The 20285-nt window shown below is 41.7% G+C and overlaps 2 protein-coding genes across 14 annotated transcripts in view; one reads left to right on the top strand and one right to left on the bottom strand.

Annotated features, from left to right (window-relative positions):
• The window catches only part of PTPRC (protein tyrosine phosphatase receptor type C), a 108875-nt gene extending 99507 nt beyond the window's left edge, over window positions 1–9368 (bottom strand). Inside the window, exons 1-2 of the mRNA XM_039486458.1 lie at window positions 9279–9368; window positions 9073–9194 (exon numbers count right to left, since the gene is read on the bottom strand). Of these exons, the coding sequence (XP_039342392.1) occupies window positions 9073–9149 (77 nt within the window). The 5' untranslated portion in view covers window positions 9150–9194; window positions 9279–9368. The remainder of the gene's footprint in view (window positions 1–9072; window positions 9195–9278) is intronic.
• Window positions 1159–20285, top strand: part of ATP6V1G3 (ATPase H+ transporting V1 subunit G3) — a 70273-nt gene continuing 51146 nt past the window's right edge. Inside the window, exons 1-6 of one of the 13 annotated variants that reach the window (XM_039483797.1) lie at window positions 1159–1298; window positions 1788–1880; window positions 1988–2145; window positions 9102–9164; window positions 9493–9565; window positions 17112–17227. The gene's annotated coding sequence lies outside the window, so the exon portion shown is untranslated. Of the gene's footprint in view, window positions 1299–1787; window positions 1893–1987; window positions 2146–2209; window positions 2453–5082; window positions 5509–9101; window positions 9165–9427; window positions 9566–17111; window positions 17228–20285 lie in introns of those variants that run through there. The other 12 variants (XM_039483799.1, XM_039483795.1, XM_039483796.1 and 9 more) reach the window with 12 other exon arrangements.

Raw genomic sequence — 20285 nt, 5'->3', positions numbered from 1 at the left:
GTTGACCAATGGAGAAAAGTCCAGAAGTAAGAATGGGAAAACTTTCTTTTACCTTGTTTTGAGGTCTGGTTTCTAAGAGATCCTTGACCTGGTTTCCATTTTTGTGCAACCAGTTGATTCCTGAAATAATTTGTACCCACAAATGCTACCATTTAAACATCTAAATTGCCTTTCTCAGTTTGACATTCTTATGGTAGCATTTACTTCAACAAAATGGAAAACACTTTTCAAAATCAGGCCTTTTATATCTATGGTTTCTTGAGGGACATGGTTTTCTGATTTATGAAGTAGATTGGAAGCCAGGAAACCACCGTACCAGTCTGGCCTCGAACAGCGACTCACTGTGTGACTTTAGTCATTCCACTTAACCTCTCAGTATCCCAATTTCCACATTTGTTAAAATGGATACTAAATGTAATTTACAGGAGACAAGAGAGGGTTAATCATATGGGGCCTGGTTCTGCTACTTTTACTCAAGTTGAGTAGTTCTTTACTCTCAGAACAGTCCCACTGATTTGACTGTGGCTGCACAGAATAATTTTTTTTACATGAGTAGTTGTTACACTGCAAAAACATCACCTTACCATTGTCCGCTCCTATGCTCCAGGTGTGAGGGCAGAGATCAATCCTATGCCATATATTCAGTCAGTCACTTGCTTTATACTTTCTGCACTTCTTGTGGATAGCTCTATGTCCTAAGACAGTGTTTCCTGAGATCAGACAGCTTCTTCAGAATAACTCTTTTGTGATAATTTAAGGGTAGTCAATAACTTTTACCTTGTTAAATGTTAATGAATTGTGGCTCAAAATATCACCATGAGGTAGGTATTATCCACAATTTAGAAGGGAGAAACTGAGATTTAGAGAGTTTACATGACTTAAGCTAGTTCATACAATATGTCTCTGGGACAAGGTGGGTGAGGTAATATCTTTTATTGGACCAGCTTCTAGTGGTGAGAGAGAAGTTTTGAGCCACACCAGTCTTCTTCAGGTCAGGGAGAGGTACTCTGAGAGTCAAAAGCTTGTCTCTCTCACCAATAGAAGTTAGTCCAATAAGAGATATTACCTCACCCACCTTGTCTCTCTAATATTCCGGAACCAACACGGTTCCAGCTACACAGCATAAAACATGTCTGTGACAGAGTCTGGAATAGAATCCACAAAACCTGACACCTACTTCTGTGCTCTAGCCACTTGGCCATACTCCATCATTTATCTTCCCCCTTTTTTCTTATCCACTTCATTCCTTCTTATCTCCCACCATCTAGAAGCAGTTCAGGAACTCACTACTGCTTAAGGTAACCTGTTCACAGTTTCAAGGGGGCAAGTGCCTTTGCAGTAACTAGTTAATTATCTGAAAGTGTCTTAATACCATATGCCTATACACCAATCGTTCTGAGACAGAAATTATTGCTATCCTTGTGTATTGCCTTACATTTTCCAGATGATATAGCTTTGCAGGTGCTAGGAGATAGCTAATATATTTAATGATCTGCTAGTTGCTATATGTAGTACAGAAATATTCTTTGATTTGACCTCTCTCTCCCCACCCCCCGTGTTATAATGCTATTAGTCTGATTTGTGTGTGTCCTGTTTCATCACGTGTCAGGAAAAGACTATTTCAAAGGCTATTTCAAAAATTGCTCCACAGAGTCCACATTTTTGTGACAAAAAAAGTCCTCCATGCACAATGAAATATATTGTTAGAGCTGACAACTGTCTATAGAGTGGTGAGATTGTGAATGAGGAGCACGGTTGTAAGAGAAGTCTTTGAATTTGCAAAACAGAAACCCAAGAAAGCATACCAGCTGAGTGTACGTTGACACAGAAGGAATAACTAGGAGTACAGTACTGAGAAAGAAGTAGAAAAGAAAAGAAAGGTAATAGGTTCTGTAGCTATACAACATTATGGATAATGACACTGAAATGCTCACAAAGTCAGTTTTTAAAACCCTGATACTGAAGCACCCAGTCTGTTTTTTATTAGAAAGAGAAAAAAACCTGGAAATAGATAAAATGGTTTAACAATTATTGAAACACCAGAGAACATGACCTGTCTGCAAGTGCACAAATAACCTGGAAATATATCAAGACACACAATGCAGCAGTCTGAGTCTCCATTTCAACTGAGAAAATCAAAGCACTGTAGGTTGTTTTTGTTGTTTAATCTTGATATTTACAGGAAGAAATCAATGTTTTACCATTTCAGGGCTTTACACCGTTATGATGCATCAATTTGATTCCAGACTGATTCAGTGCCTGACTTCAGCTTCAAAGATAGTAAACATTCCATGCAAAAACTGCCTACTAGTTCAGAGTGGTTTTCCCGACTGAAATTACATGAACTAGCTGAAATCAAACATCCTCTTGACTGTTAATGAGACATGAGTATAACAGCAATGTGTGACAGTGGGCACCCTGAAGTAATGGAAATGGCAATAGGCTACCCGAGGTAACATATTTCTAGACTGTACTGCCATTTCCTGGATGGCCCTGGCAATCCAATCCCCATTAAACAGCTTAACTGAGAAAATAACTAAGGCCCTGGACATGGGTGAGTGGAGACTTAAGAGGCAACAGCCATTTTGGCAAAGGGAGGTAGCCATGGCAGAACTCAGGAAAATTGACAATTAGATATAATATCTAACTAGACCACAAATACGAAGAGAGGACACCGTGGCGTTAAACTCTTTATGGTCTTCTCCTGCGTCTCACTCTCAGCATGGTACAGAATGTACCTCCATGCAGCTTCTCAAGGGAAGAAATATCTATTAAATACTCCTTCAGAGACTTAATGTGTTAGTGATTGAGTATGAAGACCTCCAGGTTATTCAATACACATAAGTAATGTCAGGGATGCAGCAGGGTCTAGTGGATAGGTCAAGGGACAAGGAGTCAGGAAACCAGTGTTCTGTTCCTAATTCTAACCTCGACCTCTTATGATACTTTTGGAAAGTCACTTCACCTCCATTTCCCCTTTCTCCCCTCCCCTTTGTCTGTCTTGCCAAAACAGGGACTGTGTTTCTCTATGTACTTGTGTAGTTCTTAATACATTGGGTCCCTATTCTATGTTGGGGCCTTTGGAATACAAATATATAAACATAATAGCATCGGAGTAAAATTCAGAGGTAAAGGGAATGACTGCAGTGTGACATGTTCCAAAAAGAACTTTCCTTCTAATCAAACTCTGCATGGCAGCTCTGTGATTGTAGGAGTATATTGGTAGTACATTCTAAATGTAAGGAGTCTGGTGGCACCTTAAAGGCTAACGGATTTATTTGAGCATAAGCTTTTGTGGGTAAAAATAACCCACTTCTTCAGATGCATGGAGTGAAAATTACAGATACAGGCATAAATATATTGGCACATGAAGAGAAAGGAGTTACCTTACAAGTGGAGAACCAGTGTTGACAAGGTCAATTCAGTCAGGTTGGATGTGGTCCACTCCCAATAATTGATGAGGAGGTGTCAATACCAAGAGAGGGAAAATTGCTTTTGTAGTGAGCCAGACACTGTCAGTCCCTATTCAAGCCCAAATTAATGGTGTTAAGTTTGCAAATGAATTGTAGCTCTGCAGTTTCTCTTTGAAGTCTGTTTTTGAAGTTTTTTTGATGAAGGATGGCTACTTTTAAATCTATTACGGAATGTCCAGGGAGATTGAAGTGTTCTCCTACTGGCTGTTGTATGTTACCATTCCTGATGTCTGATTTGTGTCCATTTATTCTTTTACATAGAGACTGTCCGGTTTGGCCAGTGGTGTTCTGTTATTTTCCTTGTTGGGCCTGTCCTGTAGTAGGTGACTTCTGGGTACCTGTCTCACTCTGTCAATCTGTTTCCTCACTTCCCCAGGTGGCTACTGTAGTTTTAAGAATGCTTGATAAGGAAAACAACAGAACACCACTGGCCATCACATACAGCCCCCAGTGGAAACCTCTCCAGCACATCATCAACAATCTACAACCTATCCTGGAAAATGATCTCTCACTCTCACAGACATTAGGAGGCAGGCCAATACTCCCTTACAGACAGCCCCCCAGCAACTACACACCACAGCACAGAAACACTAACCTAGGAACCAATCCCTGTAACAAACCCCATTGCCTACTCTGTCCCCATATCTACTCTAGCAACACCATCAGATGACCCAACCACATCAACCACACCATTAGGGGCTCATTCACCTGCACATCTACTAATCTGATATATGTCATCATGTGCCAGCAATGCCCCCGCCATGTACATTGGCCAAACTGGACAATCTCTATGTAAAAGAATAAATGGACACAAATCAGACATCAGGAAAGATAACGTACAAAAGCCAGTAGGAGAACACTTCAGTCTTCCTGGACATTCCATGATAGATTTAAAAGTAGCCATCCTTCATCAAAAAAACTTCAAAAACAGACTTCAAAGAGAAACTGCAGAGCTACAATTCATTTGCAAACTTAATACCATTAATTTGGGCTTGAATAGAGACTGGGAGTGGCTGGCTCACCACAAAAGCATTTTTTCCTCTCTTGGTATGGACACTTCCTTATCAGTTATTGGGAGTGGACCACATTCACCCTGACTGAGTTGGCCTTGTCAACACTGGTTCTCCATTTGTAAGGTAACTCCCTTCTCTTCATGTGCCAATAAATTTATGCCTGTATCTGTAATTTTAACTGCATGCAGCTGAAGAAGTGGGGTTTTTTACCCATGAAAGCTTATGCCCAAATAAATCTATTAGTCTTTAAGGTGCCACCGGACTCCTCGTTGTTTTTGTGGATACAGACTGACACGCTACCCCTCTGATTCTAAATGTGGTTTGCTGCATTTCAGTTTGTAAATATAAATGCTTTAATGAAGAAATCTAAATGAATTATATGGTTGGAATCAGAGGTCTGCCATGCAGAGTGTAAAGAAAACTTGGCCTTGAACCAACATTCCTTTCCCTATATTCCTTAGATAACAGCCAATACACCTCAACAATAATCCTATCATATTACATGCTCTTCACTCTTCCCTCCCTCCCTCTGTCTCTCTTACCCTCCACTCCTTCCTCTCTTGTTTTTCGTGCTTCTGGTTCCCATCTATTATCAGATTTTGAAATACCAGAAGTGAGCAGAACACTGAAAAGTCACTGACTTGTCACAAACAAGGTCCCTGACTCAGAGAACTTGCTGTCTACATGCACTATTGAAAACAACACAGTGAAATACCCGACACATCTTCAAGAGACAGGTGGCTGTTGTAAGTGAAAAGCGTCACAGAAGAGAGTGTATTTCAGAGCACTCTCTCTTCCCGTCTTCCTCCTCTAATATCTTGCGCTTGTTTTTGCAATTCTGTTTTTCTTAACTACTCCACCTTCCCTGCATTACCATGACTTTCAACAGTTATAATTTATAACTACAACATGGCTCCACTAGATCTTTCCAGAAGGGTAGCCTGAGTTGCACTCCAGCACAATCCATTCAGGAGGCCAAAGACGTAGGGGAGCTCTGCCAAAGGTTGTGGCCAAAGCAAAGAAGAAAAGGCATTTAGACCAAGCTCATTAGCTGTTAAGGTTGGAAGTTGTTCAGGCAGTGATTTTCCTGAGGCTGCAGAAGCCTTTTAATTAATAAATAATAATAATAACAATAAATAATAATAATAAAGTCAAACCCAAATTATTAAGTGGAACTTGGAGTTTCTTGTGAAAAGGAAGTGGCTCAGTGGTGGGTAAAAGGCTTGTGAAGATTGTTGCCGTGCCAGTTCTTTAGTGGGTGGAAAGGATGGCCTGAAGCCATGGGACGAGAGAATGTTCAGCCAGCATGTGTTTAAAGAAATCTGAGAACAACTGTAGCTTCAATATGCACTGTAGATAGACCCCGGAAATACAAGACTTACATTTTGATTGTTTGTCAGAAAACCAAGTTAGACAAAAGAGCATATTATGACACTGATCGTTATAAAGCCCCATAGCATATGCCAGACAGCATTAGGCCCTGATATTACAAGCTGTTCTGTGCAAGTAGACTTGAGAGCGATGGACACCACTTTGAAAAAGTGACCTGAATGGGATTTTTCATGGATGCAAATGTCTCCCTGTACAGACCAAGTTTCAGGAATGGAGCCTAAGTGCACTTGGTAACTTGGAGATGTTTTACTTCAGTGTCAGTATGGAAGTTTTCAGTGTTCATTAGAAAAAGGGTACTGAACAGCTACAAATGATATTACTCTTATATTTATTACTGACACACTGCAGATGGCCACTTATATTTCATTTCTTGAAATTTCTAACAATATACATAAAAAGGCACCTTTCCCAGATTCTAGCTATCATTGACATTCTTTAAAACCATAGGTCAAGATTCTTAAATGTGACTAGTGTTTCTAAATGCCACAATGTTGGGGTGCCCAACCTTACAGGGGTCTGACTGGCAGAGGGTCGGTGCTTGGCACTTTGAGAGAATCAAGCTGTTTTAAAACATCTCAGATTGGGCCCCACAAATTGAGCCCCCCCACCCTTCCCAAAAAAATCACTAAGCATATTTGACTCTTGGCCACAAATCATAATGTAAAGACAAATCCAGCAACAAACTCACCATTGACTAACAATAACCAGCAAACTATTTCTGCAGCAAGATTAAAGACCCTCTCCTTCCCTCCCCGTATAACCCCTCGGGCAACAAACCACTCCAGATAAGACCTAGCACCTACTCCATCCCTACCAGCCAGTGGTAACCAATGCAAAAAATATCAAGTCCACCAATACACCTGTCCTAACAGAAAGATCCACCCCCATCAAACTCTTCCCTACCCAATAACAGGAAAAATAGATAGGCATTGAACATGTCTTGAAAGTCAAATGTAAACTATTTTGCATAAGGGGGGGAAGGAAGGTTACAACGACTGACCATAATTTGTGTCAGTAAGGCATGAGGATAGGAGTCTCTCAAATAAGCACGTGCCGAATTATATAGGGAAAAGCAATGCCTTAAATTCCACCTGGTAACCAACAGGCAGACAGTGCAGATCCCAGAGCCTTGGTGTTTTGTGCTCCCTCCCTGCTACATCTTTGATTTTAGTCCCAATGGGACCTACAGTGTCTATACTGTTGGATATTTGACATAGTGGATTCAGTAAATTAATATGGTATGGCTAATCACAAACAATAACAACTAGCTCTTGTACTGTGCTTTTCATCTGTAGATTTCAACATGGTTTACAAAGATGGTAAATAGCTTTATCCCCATTTAACAAAAGGGGAGACAGAGATACAAAGGGGTGAAGTGACTTGCCCAAAATCACAGAGGAAGATGCGAGAGGAAAGAATTCCTTCCTTCCAAGAAATGGAGACCGAGCAAAGTTTTAAGCCAAATATTTTCTCCCTCATAATTCTCCAATACCTTAATGCCATTTCAGTATTTGAACTTTTACTGACTTTATTCTGTTTTTCTGCCTTCTGTGGCTCCTATAACGATTGTATTAGCAACTTGATAGGGAGGAACTGGCAGAAGCCAGACCAGACTACGCAGAAAAGAAGATAAAATCTGTCTTTTGAGGAAAAGTAATGCTACCCTTTCCCCCTCATCCCCTCTTCCAGCCCCCTCTGTTAGCCATTGCACCGACTCACAAGAGGGGTGGCAATGGAGGCAGGCATTGACCTGCCCTTGCTGAAGAAAAGGGAGCAGCAGGCATCTGTCGACGTGAGTTATAAAAATGAAAAATGGGAGAGCAGATTAAAAAAAGAGAATTCTGCTCTTTTGCTTTATAGTGCAGGATTCACTTGTTTCCATATAATATCCAATAGTGACTAACCAGATCTACTTAGTACCCACCTCAAAGATTATAGAACTAATACCCAGCTTCCAAACCAGCTAAAAACATGTTAGCAACCAAGGGTCTGATTCTTCTCTCACTTACACCAGTGTAAATCAGGAATAACTCCACTGAAATCAATTAATAATAAATTATTAATAATACACCTGTGTAAAACGGCTTTAGATGAGGGGAGAATCAGTCCATGCCATTTGCTACTATCTGGAATTAAGTGAATTAAGGACCACTTTTAGGATGAACGTTGCTTAACAAACAGCTGCCGTAGCTAACACGAACGTGTCAACATCCTCAATTATATAAACTAGCTAACTGGAAGGGTGGTAGAGGGTGGGAGGGGGGCAATCATGCTGCAACACTGTGCCTTCTTTAATTGAAAACTGTATCATCATAGGATCCAGATTCTACAGACACTGATGGCCATTTGTAATACTTACTACTCTGACTTAATTGACTACTCACATTGACTAAGCCATTGACTTAATTGTCTACTCACATTAGCAAGCACTAAACCTATCTGTCAATGTTGCAGGATCAGGCCCTTAGACTATATCATTCTTTTTCAAGTCTGACAAGTGAAGATTGAGCTAACTTCACTTATAATGGAAAGTAGTTGCGGACCATTCTAAATTCTAAGTCCCTCTAATTAATTTTCACTAACTACAAAGTGGATATCCCAACAAAATTACTTTATTTCTTGAAAACTGTCAATGGTAATTACACAAATTCTACAATTTCCCATCACCACAGTCAGTTTTTGGATTTCTTTCTAGACTCTTTACGATACAAATCTAAATTTGAGGAACTGTATGCCATCGGCATCAGGGAGTGTCTTAAATACAAAGAGAGTTTTACTTTTTAAAGATTCTTTCAGTGATATTTTTAATGTTTTTAAATAGTGAAGGAATAAAATGTTGACTCTTAAAAAATGAACTGGGATTCCACTGAACTGACATTTATGAGAGCTCCAAATCAATTATTTTTTCAAAATTATTTGAATAAAAGACAATTAAAATATAAAATGCAAAGCTTTCTTTAAAAAAGTTTATACAATATTCACGGATGGCTACACAGGAAACATTTTTTCTCTTGCACATTCTAAGCCACGTCTTCCTGTTCTAGTGTAGCCTTTGCCACATTATGGCTGCAGTACCAATATATTATAGTTTCTGGACAAAGTTGTCAGTTCTCCTCTTTGCAAAGCTTCAACATTCTGTTTTGCTAAAAGAACTTTACGGTACCAGATTTAGAAAATGAAATATCAGTTGGTACCTACCTTTGACAAAAACATTGTTGTCCAGAAGGGCAAAGCCAAATGCCAAGAGTTCAAGCCACAAAAACATGGTCATATCTGGAAATCAGGAGTATCCTTATGAAACAGCATGTGTCTCTCTCTGGAAAGCAAAATAATTGTTATTTTTCTGTAAAAGTATTTTTCGGCAAAACTTGAATCAAAAGCAGAATAACTGTGCACGTACATTGCAGTGCCTGCTTATCAGTCAGGGAGCAGTTTCCTCTGTCACCCAAAGACTAACCACTCGCAATCTCACTATATAGCTAAGTGATGTCAGAGACAATCTTACCTACTTCTTTAAAATGCCGCTTTTTTTTTCTTGTCCGTTTCCAGGAAGTCAAGAGGGTTTTTCTTAAGTTGCTGCACTAATGTTTAACTTCCTTAATTCAACCAAATAGATCATTTAAAACCATTTCTGCGGAAGAACTGAAGAAGAGTTTAAAAGAATTTCATGTTTCAAAACATGGGACAGTAAGTAAAGACCTTAGTACTTCTAATATTAGCTTTTCTGTAACTTAGCTCTGTTCCAGTGCCTGGTCATTCATGAACCATGTATTCTTTCAAGCTATACCAAGGAAGAAAAAATATCCTTCTGAGGACATAATGAATCAACATATTAAGCTGACAATACAGCCATAATAAAAATAGCCAGTTCTTATTGAAGTGAATATCGGTTAGATGAATAACATTTGAACATTGGTCTAAAAAGTACTTTTGATAACAGTCTCTCCTAACATGGCAGTACTCAATACCAAATGGCTATGGATGACCTATATTCTGTTTCTTGTGCTGTTCTGTATCTAGGCAGTCAACACGCTGTAGTTGTCTAAGGCTTTCATACCACCACCTACAATACACTGAATCTGAATTTTGGCATAGTCAGTTCCACAAAAAGTTGACACATCCCTCTGATGGAATATTTAGTCCCTTTCTAGTATTTACCAGGGGGCAGCACAGTCCTGGAGGACTTTAGTCCCTCCTGCTGAGTAGGCAAAGGACTGCAGATGTCTTCCTTCGTTGTGGACACTGGAATGGTACCCAACAGCTGATTAGGGTCCAGTTGGATGGTGAAGAGCAGAAGAGAGGTTAAAGGGGGAGAAATGCTGGAATTGCCTCTTTCATTGGGAGTTTGAACCAACTACCACCACTTTAGTGATCAACATTAAGATTACCAACATTTACCAGCAGCACCATGAGTTCAGAGGATTGCTAAAAAAGGGAAGAAAGCCTCATTCATTTATGTTTATTGGTCTTATACAATAAATTATGTAAAGACTGTCCAAATAGCATACTATAGGAAAGTGCATAAATAATATCTGAGATATTACAGGTTTCCCCTATACTTAACATAGGAAATAAGGGTGCTACCTCAGACTGGGGGTGGAAGCACTCTACTGTGTCCCAGAAAGCCTCATGTAGGGACCGCCCTGTCTCACTTACCTCTGTCAGTTCAGCCACTCTGGTCTCAAGAGCCTGTCATCGATCTCTGAGGGTCATGAGCTACTTGCACTGAATACACATATATGCCACCTGCCCACAAGGCAGGCAATCATACATGCTGTATTCAGTGCAATAAATTGAATAGTTCCCGCTCTACTGCCAGACTTCTCCCTGATTATTTTTATTCTTGAGGGGGGTTGTGTGTTTTCGGGGGTGAAGGGGAAAGAGAGAGAGCTGGTCAGTGGCCTAGGTTTAAAGAATGTTTATCTGGCTCTCACACATCCTCTCTAAACTTCCTTACAAAACTCCCGTTTGCTAGTTCCTCTGGTCACTTATGAGCTGGCTGTTCTTCCCGAGTTAGCCCTGCCCCCTTGTCAAGAGATCTTCAAGAGATCAAAGAATGGCAGGCTAGGGCCTCTTTAGGAAGGTCTCAGCCTGGCCTAGAAGGCCGCGAGGCTCAGCACACAGCCTTCCTCCCCTCCCCCGCAACCAGACCATACTGTAACCTTCAATCAAGCAGGCGCATGGCAAGCAAGCAAAACCACAACAGACAGACAACAAACTTATCCCAAAGGTGGAATGTCTTTGCACCAATTCTTTAAAAAAAAAAATACTGAACATTATATGGATCAGAGCTTTAGTGGGTGTCAAATGGATATAGTTCCATGGGAGTAAATGGAGCTACTTCAATTTACATCAGGTGAAGATGTGGCCCTATCACCTCTAAGCTTACAAATATGCACCATATAAAGTTTAATCAGATAGAGGATTCTTTACTCAAAAACAATGAAAAATTCATGATTGTATGTATTTTTGAACTGACGTATTTCCATGGCATTTAACACTGTCTTTTAAATCACTTAATGAGACTTGAGATTAGCTCACATTGTGAGCTTTCTGTCAAAAATTTAGTAACAACCGCCTGTATTGTTCCAGGTTTGCAAGATTTAAACCCAACAACTCCAGGGAGTTATTATAAAACTTGACATGACCTGAAACTGTTTGGAGTCTAAATTCCTTTTTATAGATTGTAAACTCCTTGGGGCAGGGATCATGTCTTCCTTTGTTTCTTGTACAAGGCCAAGAACACCATTGGCATAGCTTGCTGTTTCTGAACTTTTAACAATCAATCAAAGTCAAATTGTGTAATGGAAAAATCAGCAAATTCTAATTTTATAAGACATCAGAGTTTTCCTAATACGCCATTGCACTCTGGGGTATCAAAGCTAAGAGGCCAACAGTTCAGTATCTAGGCAGTCAACAGTGGGGAGAGGGATAGCTCAGTGGTTTGAGCATGAGCCTGCTAAACCCAGGGTTGTGAGCTCAATCCTTGAGGGGGCCATTTAGAGATCTGGGGCAAAAATTGGTCCTGCTAGTGAAGGCAGGGGGCTGGACTTGATGACCTTCCAAGGTCCCTTCTAGTTCTAGGAGATTGGTATATCTCCAATTATTACCTTTACCTAACAGCTAGTTACAGCATTAGCCTTCCCTCTGAAGCTCAATGTGTGGCCACAGAAAGAGACAGTAGCACTATGACTCCCTAGTGAGTTAAACTGTTTAGGCGGTGGGGAGTCAGTGAATATCATAGGGAGTCTGCCTTTCCATATGGTGTAAAGTGAGTATAAAACAGAATGCTACCACCAGCATAGAGGACCAGAGAATTTTTATGTGGAAGCAATTTACACTTTGCACAGGTGAAAATGCAGCACCAGGTTTACAATGGCATCAACGGTGCCAGGCCCACACTCAGAAGGGGCCCCAGTGCTTGGACTGTGGTCACATCCCTCCGCTCCACCTCAAGGACCTGCACCCACTCAGCTTCTTCCCCCCGAGACTCTGCCCACCACTCGCTCCTCTCTGCCCCCTGCCGCCCTCACTCCCTCCTCACTCATCTCTGCCCCCTCCCCTCCCATGTGAATGGCAGACAAGGCCTCAGGTGGAGCATGGGCGGGCCCTTGGTGGAAAGAGGCCAAGCGTGGGCAGGGCCTCGGGGCCCACAAAAGATTAATCCAGCCCTGTGAAAATGATTACACAAAATGCAAAGCAGTGGGGAATTGGGCCCCATGAGCTTTAATTTGCAGAGATTTCAGAAAATCCATTGACTTCAATTGCTATGTCAATTTACAGCAGCCCCGCGGAACAGGCCCAGTATTTCTATTTTTTAAAAGAATTACTGACTAGCTAGAAGACAGTAAGGATGAACTTTCCTTCTCTACCTTTTTTCACCCCACTCCCCACAAAATTCAACAATTCCACTCACTGAGTTTCAGAGAGAAAAAAATATTTGCATTGAACTGTCCTCTCCCACTCAGTGGTAAAGGATCAACAGTCCCATTTTTAGCAGGGTAGTCCCAGTGTTTCACACACTCTTTTGAGATGCCTAAAATATTGCAGTTTTCATTTTATCAGAGGAAACATTTGAGATTTTTATAGCTATACAATGTTTGTTCAAAATATAGTTACTGACTCCACTGTGGGGAGCCTGAGAGTGTTACGCTACACCAGCCACTAAATGTGTGACAGGGTATAGAGTGTACAATGTGTTCACAGGCAAGAGCTGTAGGTACTCCAAGCACAAGGCCCTTCGGGTTCTTGTCCTTGGATGTACAACTATGGTGGCTGCACATTTGAACTGAGTTTTCTGCAAAGCAAATAGTGTGAATCAAGCAAAATGCACATAATTCATTTAGGGTGAATGTACAGGAGTGGATTTCATTTGTACTGAATTAGATTTTCTATACGTCCTGAGAGCAACCTTCCAAAGGCGGGGCGGGGGGGGTGGGAGGAGAAACTCAAATACAATTTGTTGGAATAACTAAGTTAAAAAGAAACTTTAAACTCAAACTCAGTACACATAAAATACAACATCAGGTTACGGGCCAGTGGGGAGCACTATTTCCTGATTAAAAATCTAGTTAAAATTCTCTTCAATGACTAGTTGAGAGCACTGAATAGAGCATCTGGAAATCAGAATTCAGGCAGGGCCACCTGAGGTGGGGGTGGGGGCAAATGGGGCAATTTGCCCCAGGCCCCGCAGAGGCCCCCAGGAGAATATAATATTCTATAGGTTTGCAACTTTTTTTATGGAAGGGGCCCCTGAAATTGCTTTGCCCCAGGCCCCCTGAATCCTCTGGGTGGCCCTGAATTCAGGGATGACAACAGGTGAGAATATCTTTCTGATCATTAGATGGCTCAATTAATGGACATAAGTAGAATGCTAGAAGTATGAAGCTATATCAAAAGAAGATAGTAAGAGTGCAATGTTAGAGTTTGTTTATGGCTTTTAGCCACTAGCCTGTTTTGGGGCAATGAACGGAGCAAGCACCAGGAGTAAATGGGCTTCTGGGAAGCACAAGACTTGTTGGAGGTGTTTAGCATGCAGGGTGAGACTTGCTGCCATGCCATGCCATGCCATGCCACACCCTCCCCCATGTGCCTTCCATCCTTGTTAACTCCTGCAGGAGCTGGACACAAGCTGACCTTTATTGAGAATGACTATTAATTTTTCAAAACACTATTTGTTTTTATCTGAAAGCAAATGTTAGTACTTGTGAAAGGCACTAGATGGACAGCTCTGGAGAAAGAAGCAACCTGATTATCCACAGAACAAGTATAAAAAAGCCTGGCAGCTGCAGAGCTATCGCCCCCCTTCCCACCACTGGCCAGCCAACATGTCTCCTCCCTGACCAGCAGGGACCACTGCTAATAGACGTAACCATGTTTTCAAAATAAAGAGCTGGGAAGTGTTTGTGGCAACAAAATGCTAAAGTGCTCTTCAGTCTGGCTCCTTTCTTTAATCTGCTCTGTCTGGGTCAGAAAAACTTCACCAAAGAGAGGTGGAGCCAGAGGTGAAAGTAAGCCGGTGCCATACCGGGGCAGCCCGGCTTCCCCAGGTGGCAATTTAAAGGGCCTGGGGCTCCCAGCAGTGGGGAAATTAAATTGCCACCAGAGCCCTGCTGCTGGAGCCCTGGGGTAGCGGCAGCGGGGCTGCGGGGGTTATTTAAAGGGCCGGGCCTTCCACTGCCTCTACTGCTACCCCAGGGCTCCAGGGGCTATTTAAAGGGCCCAGGGTGGTAGCAGCAGCCAAGCCCTGGGCCCTTTAAACTGCTGCCGGAGCACCCAGCTGCCACTGCTACTCAAGCAGGGGAGGGCACTTGCTGGTACAGGGTGGGCCGGGGCTGGCTCTGAGCCCCCATCCTTGCCCCTTCTGCCTGAGGCTCTGCCCCTTCCAGGGGCCAGAGGCGGCCCCAACCCAACCCCGTACCGGTAAGTCCCTATTTTTACTTTCACCCCTAGGTGGAGCTCGGCCTCTTACCCCTGTGCAACTACCTCCCTCCGCTCTATAGTTCTGGTGTATGTACAGAGGAGAGCAACTGGGGACAGATTTGCTGCCAGATATGTTAACCCTCTCCCACCAAGGCCCTCCCCTCCTGGGGTCAGAGCAGTGTTTTTGCACTGACTAGAATAGGTCACCAATTACTTGCAGCATATTGCAATGTTGTAACCTGGCACATTATGGCAAGCTTTGGCCTTGCACAGTGTTTGGTGCAAAACACACACTTGTGATGTGATAAGAGTGAAACAGAGACATACATGACATTTTATAGCACTACTGTAATGAACCTGTTGGCTCCTTACTAGGAACTGTGTTAACCCTCTGTGCAACATTCATTCAATAGAGTGCTCCCTCATGCCTCCAGCACAGGAAGGAGAAGTACTCACACTGGTCAGGGTGGGACCTGGCTCTGGAGACTGCAGGGTGAGAGGTGGCTGCAGAGAGAAAGTTGGATTTGTTAGAAGACGAGACTGAAAAGATGAGAACCAGGCTGTGAAGCAGCCTATTGCTGGCCAGGATTTCAGTGGTAGCCATGACAGATGGTTACTTGGAAGAGGCCTGCAGATAAAGGGACTATGCAGACAGGTCTAAAGAAGATGGATGAAAAGACTGGACTCTGGCTGTGAGATCTGCAGACCAGTACATGACGCCTTCACGACAGGGTGGGCTGGAGTGACATATGCCTGGCACTAGTCCTGGGGAGTGCCCCTTTGTACTTCCGTTCTGGACTTACCTTCAGGGCTGGGTTAGGAATTGTTGGTCCATCTTTCCTTCTAGTTTAAAGTCATTGTGCCAATGTAACTGCAATGTTTATTTCTGACCACCGTAGTAAAGCAACCTTTCATTATTCATCAGACTCGTGTTAGCTCAAGTTATTGTAAAGCCAAGGGTACACACACACACACACACACACACACACTCTTTCTCTTCAAAGAACTTTTTTGCTCTCTCTTTTGTTTAGCAATACTGCTGTTCTGATATTTGACATCTTCACTTCATGTGTTATCTGTATGAACTAGATTTTAAAGCTGATCAGGACAGAGACCTTAGTTTGGTATCTCCAAAGCACCACGCAGGCCTTAAATTAACAATGATTATGGGCTGGACCCTGAAACCATATCTATCATCTCTCATTCAGTGTCAAAAGGTCAACTCCCACCTCCAGCTGGCCCATGGTGCCAGCCTGTGTCATCCACTTGTTAAGATTTTCAAAACAAGCACTCTCTTGCTTTCTCTTATGTTATCCCTCACTCTTGGGGAAGGTCTCCATAAACATCCACAAAACTAACTCATTATCCTCCTTCAAATCTCTCCTTCTAATTCTCCTCTGGCATGAAGCCTACAAAAATTGTGACAGCCTATTAGCCTGTTGGTGTGGAAAAACTACTGCCCATCATGTTGACCAATAATGTCTCATTGTTTCCTTCGACCCCTCCATTTGTCTGTCTATATCCATCTGTTGTTTCTTGTCTTGTACTTAGATCATAAGCAATGTGGGGAAGGGACAGTCTTTTTCTTCTGAGTCTGTATAGTGCCATGACTAGGACTTATAGGTGCTATGCTGATACATACATACATACAGCACTTAGAGTTTGAGACCAAACCCATTAAATTCCATGGAAAGATTCCCATAGGCGTTGAATCAGACTCCTGCCGAACTCACCACTCTGATTGACTTCTAAGGGAGTGATGGGTTCTCAGTATTTCTCAGGAATTGGCCCTGTGTTGTTGGACACATACACAATGAACCAGTTCATTTCACATTATGCACGCAACAGCAAATGAACAACAGACCTTCATTCTACCGTCAGCCTCTATGCTCATGAGAGAGAGAGAGAGAGAATGAATATGGGAAATTACCTGTTTTGTAACTTCCTAAGAAATGGGGAGGAAGGAGAGCACATAAACGAAAGGAAGACAAGAAAAAAAAGAAGAGATTAAAGGAAAAAGAAATGTGGATAAAATTACAGCAGGCACATTGTATTTCTTGACATACAAGATATCTTGGCTGCTTGTTTTCATGCCTCTTTGTTAACAGCCTACAAAGACCCTCTTTGTTATTGCCTACTAGTTCACACTCTTGTTGGAGGGCATAGGTGCCAGGCAAAGATGGGTTTTGATAGGAAGCTGACATAATATTACAAGCGCTATCTCTACTGCAGGAAATCTCTCCTCTATCCTACCAGTTGAACACCAGCATAATGCTACTCCTTACATTTAACATTTTTTTTATACCTTCAGGGTGTTCAGTGAAAGAAAGGCTTGTCAATGTCCTGTATGGTAAAAGAATGGAAGATGTGGAGTTTGTGCACGCTTTGATGTCATTTAGCCAGATTTTTGTTCCAGCAGTTACCAAGGTAACCCAGAACACAATGTAACACATTTAAATTTGTATACATCATCCCCAATATGGAAAATCACAAAATGCTCCGAAGCGCATCAGTTAAGGAGAACAGGAAGGGCTAAAGATGAGCTTTAAAGAGCTTTAAAGAGACAAAGGACACAGAGGAAAGGAAGAGGGAATTCAGAATTGATGACAAAGGTCTGCAATTGTGGACAGTAGCAGGTTAGAGACAGAGAGCAGGCTGGGGTAGAGGAACACTCTGAGGGATGTGGTGTTGTGGGAAGATCAATATCTGGAAAGGGAAAGTGTACTAGATCCGTGGTGAATTTGAAAAAAATCAGGAGGGCAGTTTTAAAGTGAATTCTGAGATTAACATGAAAACAATGAAGATGATGGAGGATGAGATTGATTTTAATTCTATTTCCTGCTCTGCCATAAACTTCTTGGGTGAACTTGGGCTCTGTGCCTCAGTTTCCCCGCATGCAAAATGGAAACAAGACTGCTATCACTTGTCTAATCCACAGGGATGTTGTGAAGCTTAATAAATTAATTAATGGCTGTAAAGTGCTTTGAGATCTTCAGCTGGAAAGTGCTATAAAAGTGCAAAGTATTGTTAATCATCATATTTTTCTGCTTCCTCGAGCAAGACAGTTACCTGGCTAAAGCAGTGATTAAGAATACTTGGTGTATCAAATAAACATGATGTATTAATATAATTCCATTTCAGGCATGGCCACAAAGAGTAAACTAGACCAAAGTGGAATTAAATCACGTATAATTAGGGATCCATGTTTGTCATGGAAGTCGCGGATTCTGTGACTTTCCATGACCTACATGGCTTCTGCAGTGGCCAGTGTGGCTGAGCAACTGGTGCCCAAGCAGTTAGCACCAGCTGACGGTGGAGCAGCTCTGCAACCAGCCGCTGCTCAGGGGCTCCCCGGGGCCAGCCACACCAGCCGCTGCTCAGGCGGCCCCTGGGGCCAGCCACACCGGCCCCTGCTCAGGCAGTACCTAAGGTGGCCGGAGCAGCCATTGTCGGCAGCCGGAGCAGCAGTCCCCAGGCAACCGGAGCAGCCATTGCTCTGGCAGTCCCCAGCAGCTTGTGCTGCTGCCCCCTGCACCTCCAGGAGTGGCTTCCCAAGATTTAGTCAGGGGTATTTTTAGTAAAAGTCATGGACGGGTCGTGAATTTTTGTTTATTGCCTGTGAACTGTCCATGACTTTTACTAAAAATACCCTTAACTAAATGGTAGCCTTACATATAATTAAAGGCTAGAGCTGATCAAAATGTTTTTAATAATTTTATTTTCTTGCTAAGTGATTTTTTTTTACTATTGGAATTTTTCATCATTTTTATGTGTTTTTTTTTCAATTAACTTGGAAAATGAAAAATTTAGACAGAAACACTGTGGGGGGGTTAAAAACTTTCTTTTTTATTCTTAATTTTCCTTCCTTGCCTCCTTTTAGAGAGAGGAAAAGGAAAAGAGAGAGAAAAGCATGGAAAAGCAAAAAACAGAATATTTCAAAAATAATTTCAAAACCCAAAAATTTTTATTTCAAAATTTTCATGCAAAATTTCCAATTAATGAAAATTCATCTCTTTTCTAAACCTGGGGAATAAAAGGGCTTTGAATTTTTCCAAATTTTGTATGAAATATTTTTTTCCATTATCTGTATTCAGGACACAAATTGAACCCTTTCCAAAAAATATAAGAAAGTAGCCAAAGGGGAATAATTACCACGGCTCAATAATAATACGTTTTACATAACAAAGACAAATAAAAGACTTTGCACATGTTTGTACCAGATCGTAACAGAAGATTAGATACACATAGGGCAGCTCATCTCTCTAATCCACAGTAAAATCATAAAGTTGTAAAAATTAAAGATAGGAAAGATTTATTAACCTGGCCATCCCCATGCCACGTGAGGCTTGTTTTCTATCATGTTCTAACACTTGGTCCCATATGATTTTAAATGATTCAAATGGCTGGGTTTCCAGTTTTTCATTTGAGGGTTTACTCTACAATCTAATACATCTCAACTCTAGTAGGTTTTTCCTGATTTTCAGCCTAAATTTTCTTTTGCTCAGTTTCATTCTTTTTGGTTACAACAAATAGGATCGTCATAAACAATTCCTCTCCCTCTGCAGCATATACATCCTTCAGATGCTTGTAGGCACTCAAATCAGACTGCTCTGCAAAACCATGTTCTGAAGTGTCCCAAGCCTCTGTTTGCCAGAAAATGGAAATGGGCGACCACAGATTGGTTCACTTGATGATTACCTGTTCTGTTCATTCCCTCAGAAGCACCTGGCATCAGCCACTGTTGGAAGACAGGATACTGGGCTAGATGGACCATTGGTCTGACCCAGTATGGTAGTTGTTATATTCTCATATACACAGTAGATGCCATCTTACCATTGCCATATAGAGGTCATAGCAGTGACATATTTACTGTGGGCCAGAGGGGTCATGAACTGGAGTAATGCTAAGCAAAGAGCAGCAACCTATGGTCAAAAGCAATAAAAAAAAGGATATACAGATTCTTTCCCAATGTATTTTTGTCTTGCTTTCAGTGTGACACAGTCCTGTATTTCATTTGGCTCACTGGATGTCCTCTTATCACTTGTTTCCAGAGCATTCTCACCCATACTTTAAGATTTATCAGTTTACTGAGTTTGGTGCCAGTGCTTTAGGCAAACAATAGGGATTGTGGGTGATACTGTAAAAATTTGATCCTTTAGGTGAATCATGCCAAAGGGCGACATACCTGTCCTAGTGCAGAACAGGTGCATTAAGAGACTATCATTTTACTTTGTGATTCCTTTGTCTATGTAGCTTACAACTGCAATGCCTTTGGGAGGTATGTCTGCAGCTCTCACATTGCAGGTCTCTGTGTCCTGTTTACTGTACACTATGCCTTCTGCCTTTTATGCCATTACTGCTTTTCCCACTCAATATCTGCATTTTGGGCTACCTTCTTTCACTGTAATAAGTTGTATATTCTTAGGTTGAATCTCAGTTTTATTTTCTGCCCATTTATCACACCCTCCTCATCTTCTTTGTGTCA

This window comes from Mauremys reevesii, linkage group 8 (assembly GCF_016161935.1).
Source record: "Mauremys reevesii isolate NIE-2019 linkage group 8, ASM1616193v1, whole genome shotgun sequence".
Taxonomy (NCBI): domain Eukaryota; kingdom Metazoa; phylum Chordata; order Testudines; family Geoemydidae; genus Mauremys; species Mauremys reevesii.
This window is presented reverse-complemented; position numbering and strand designations above follow the sequence as displayed.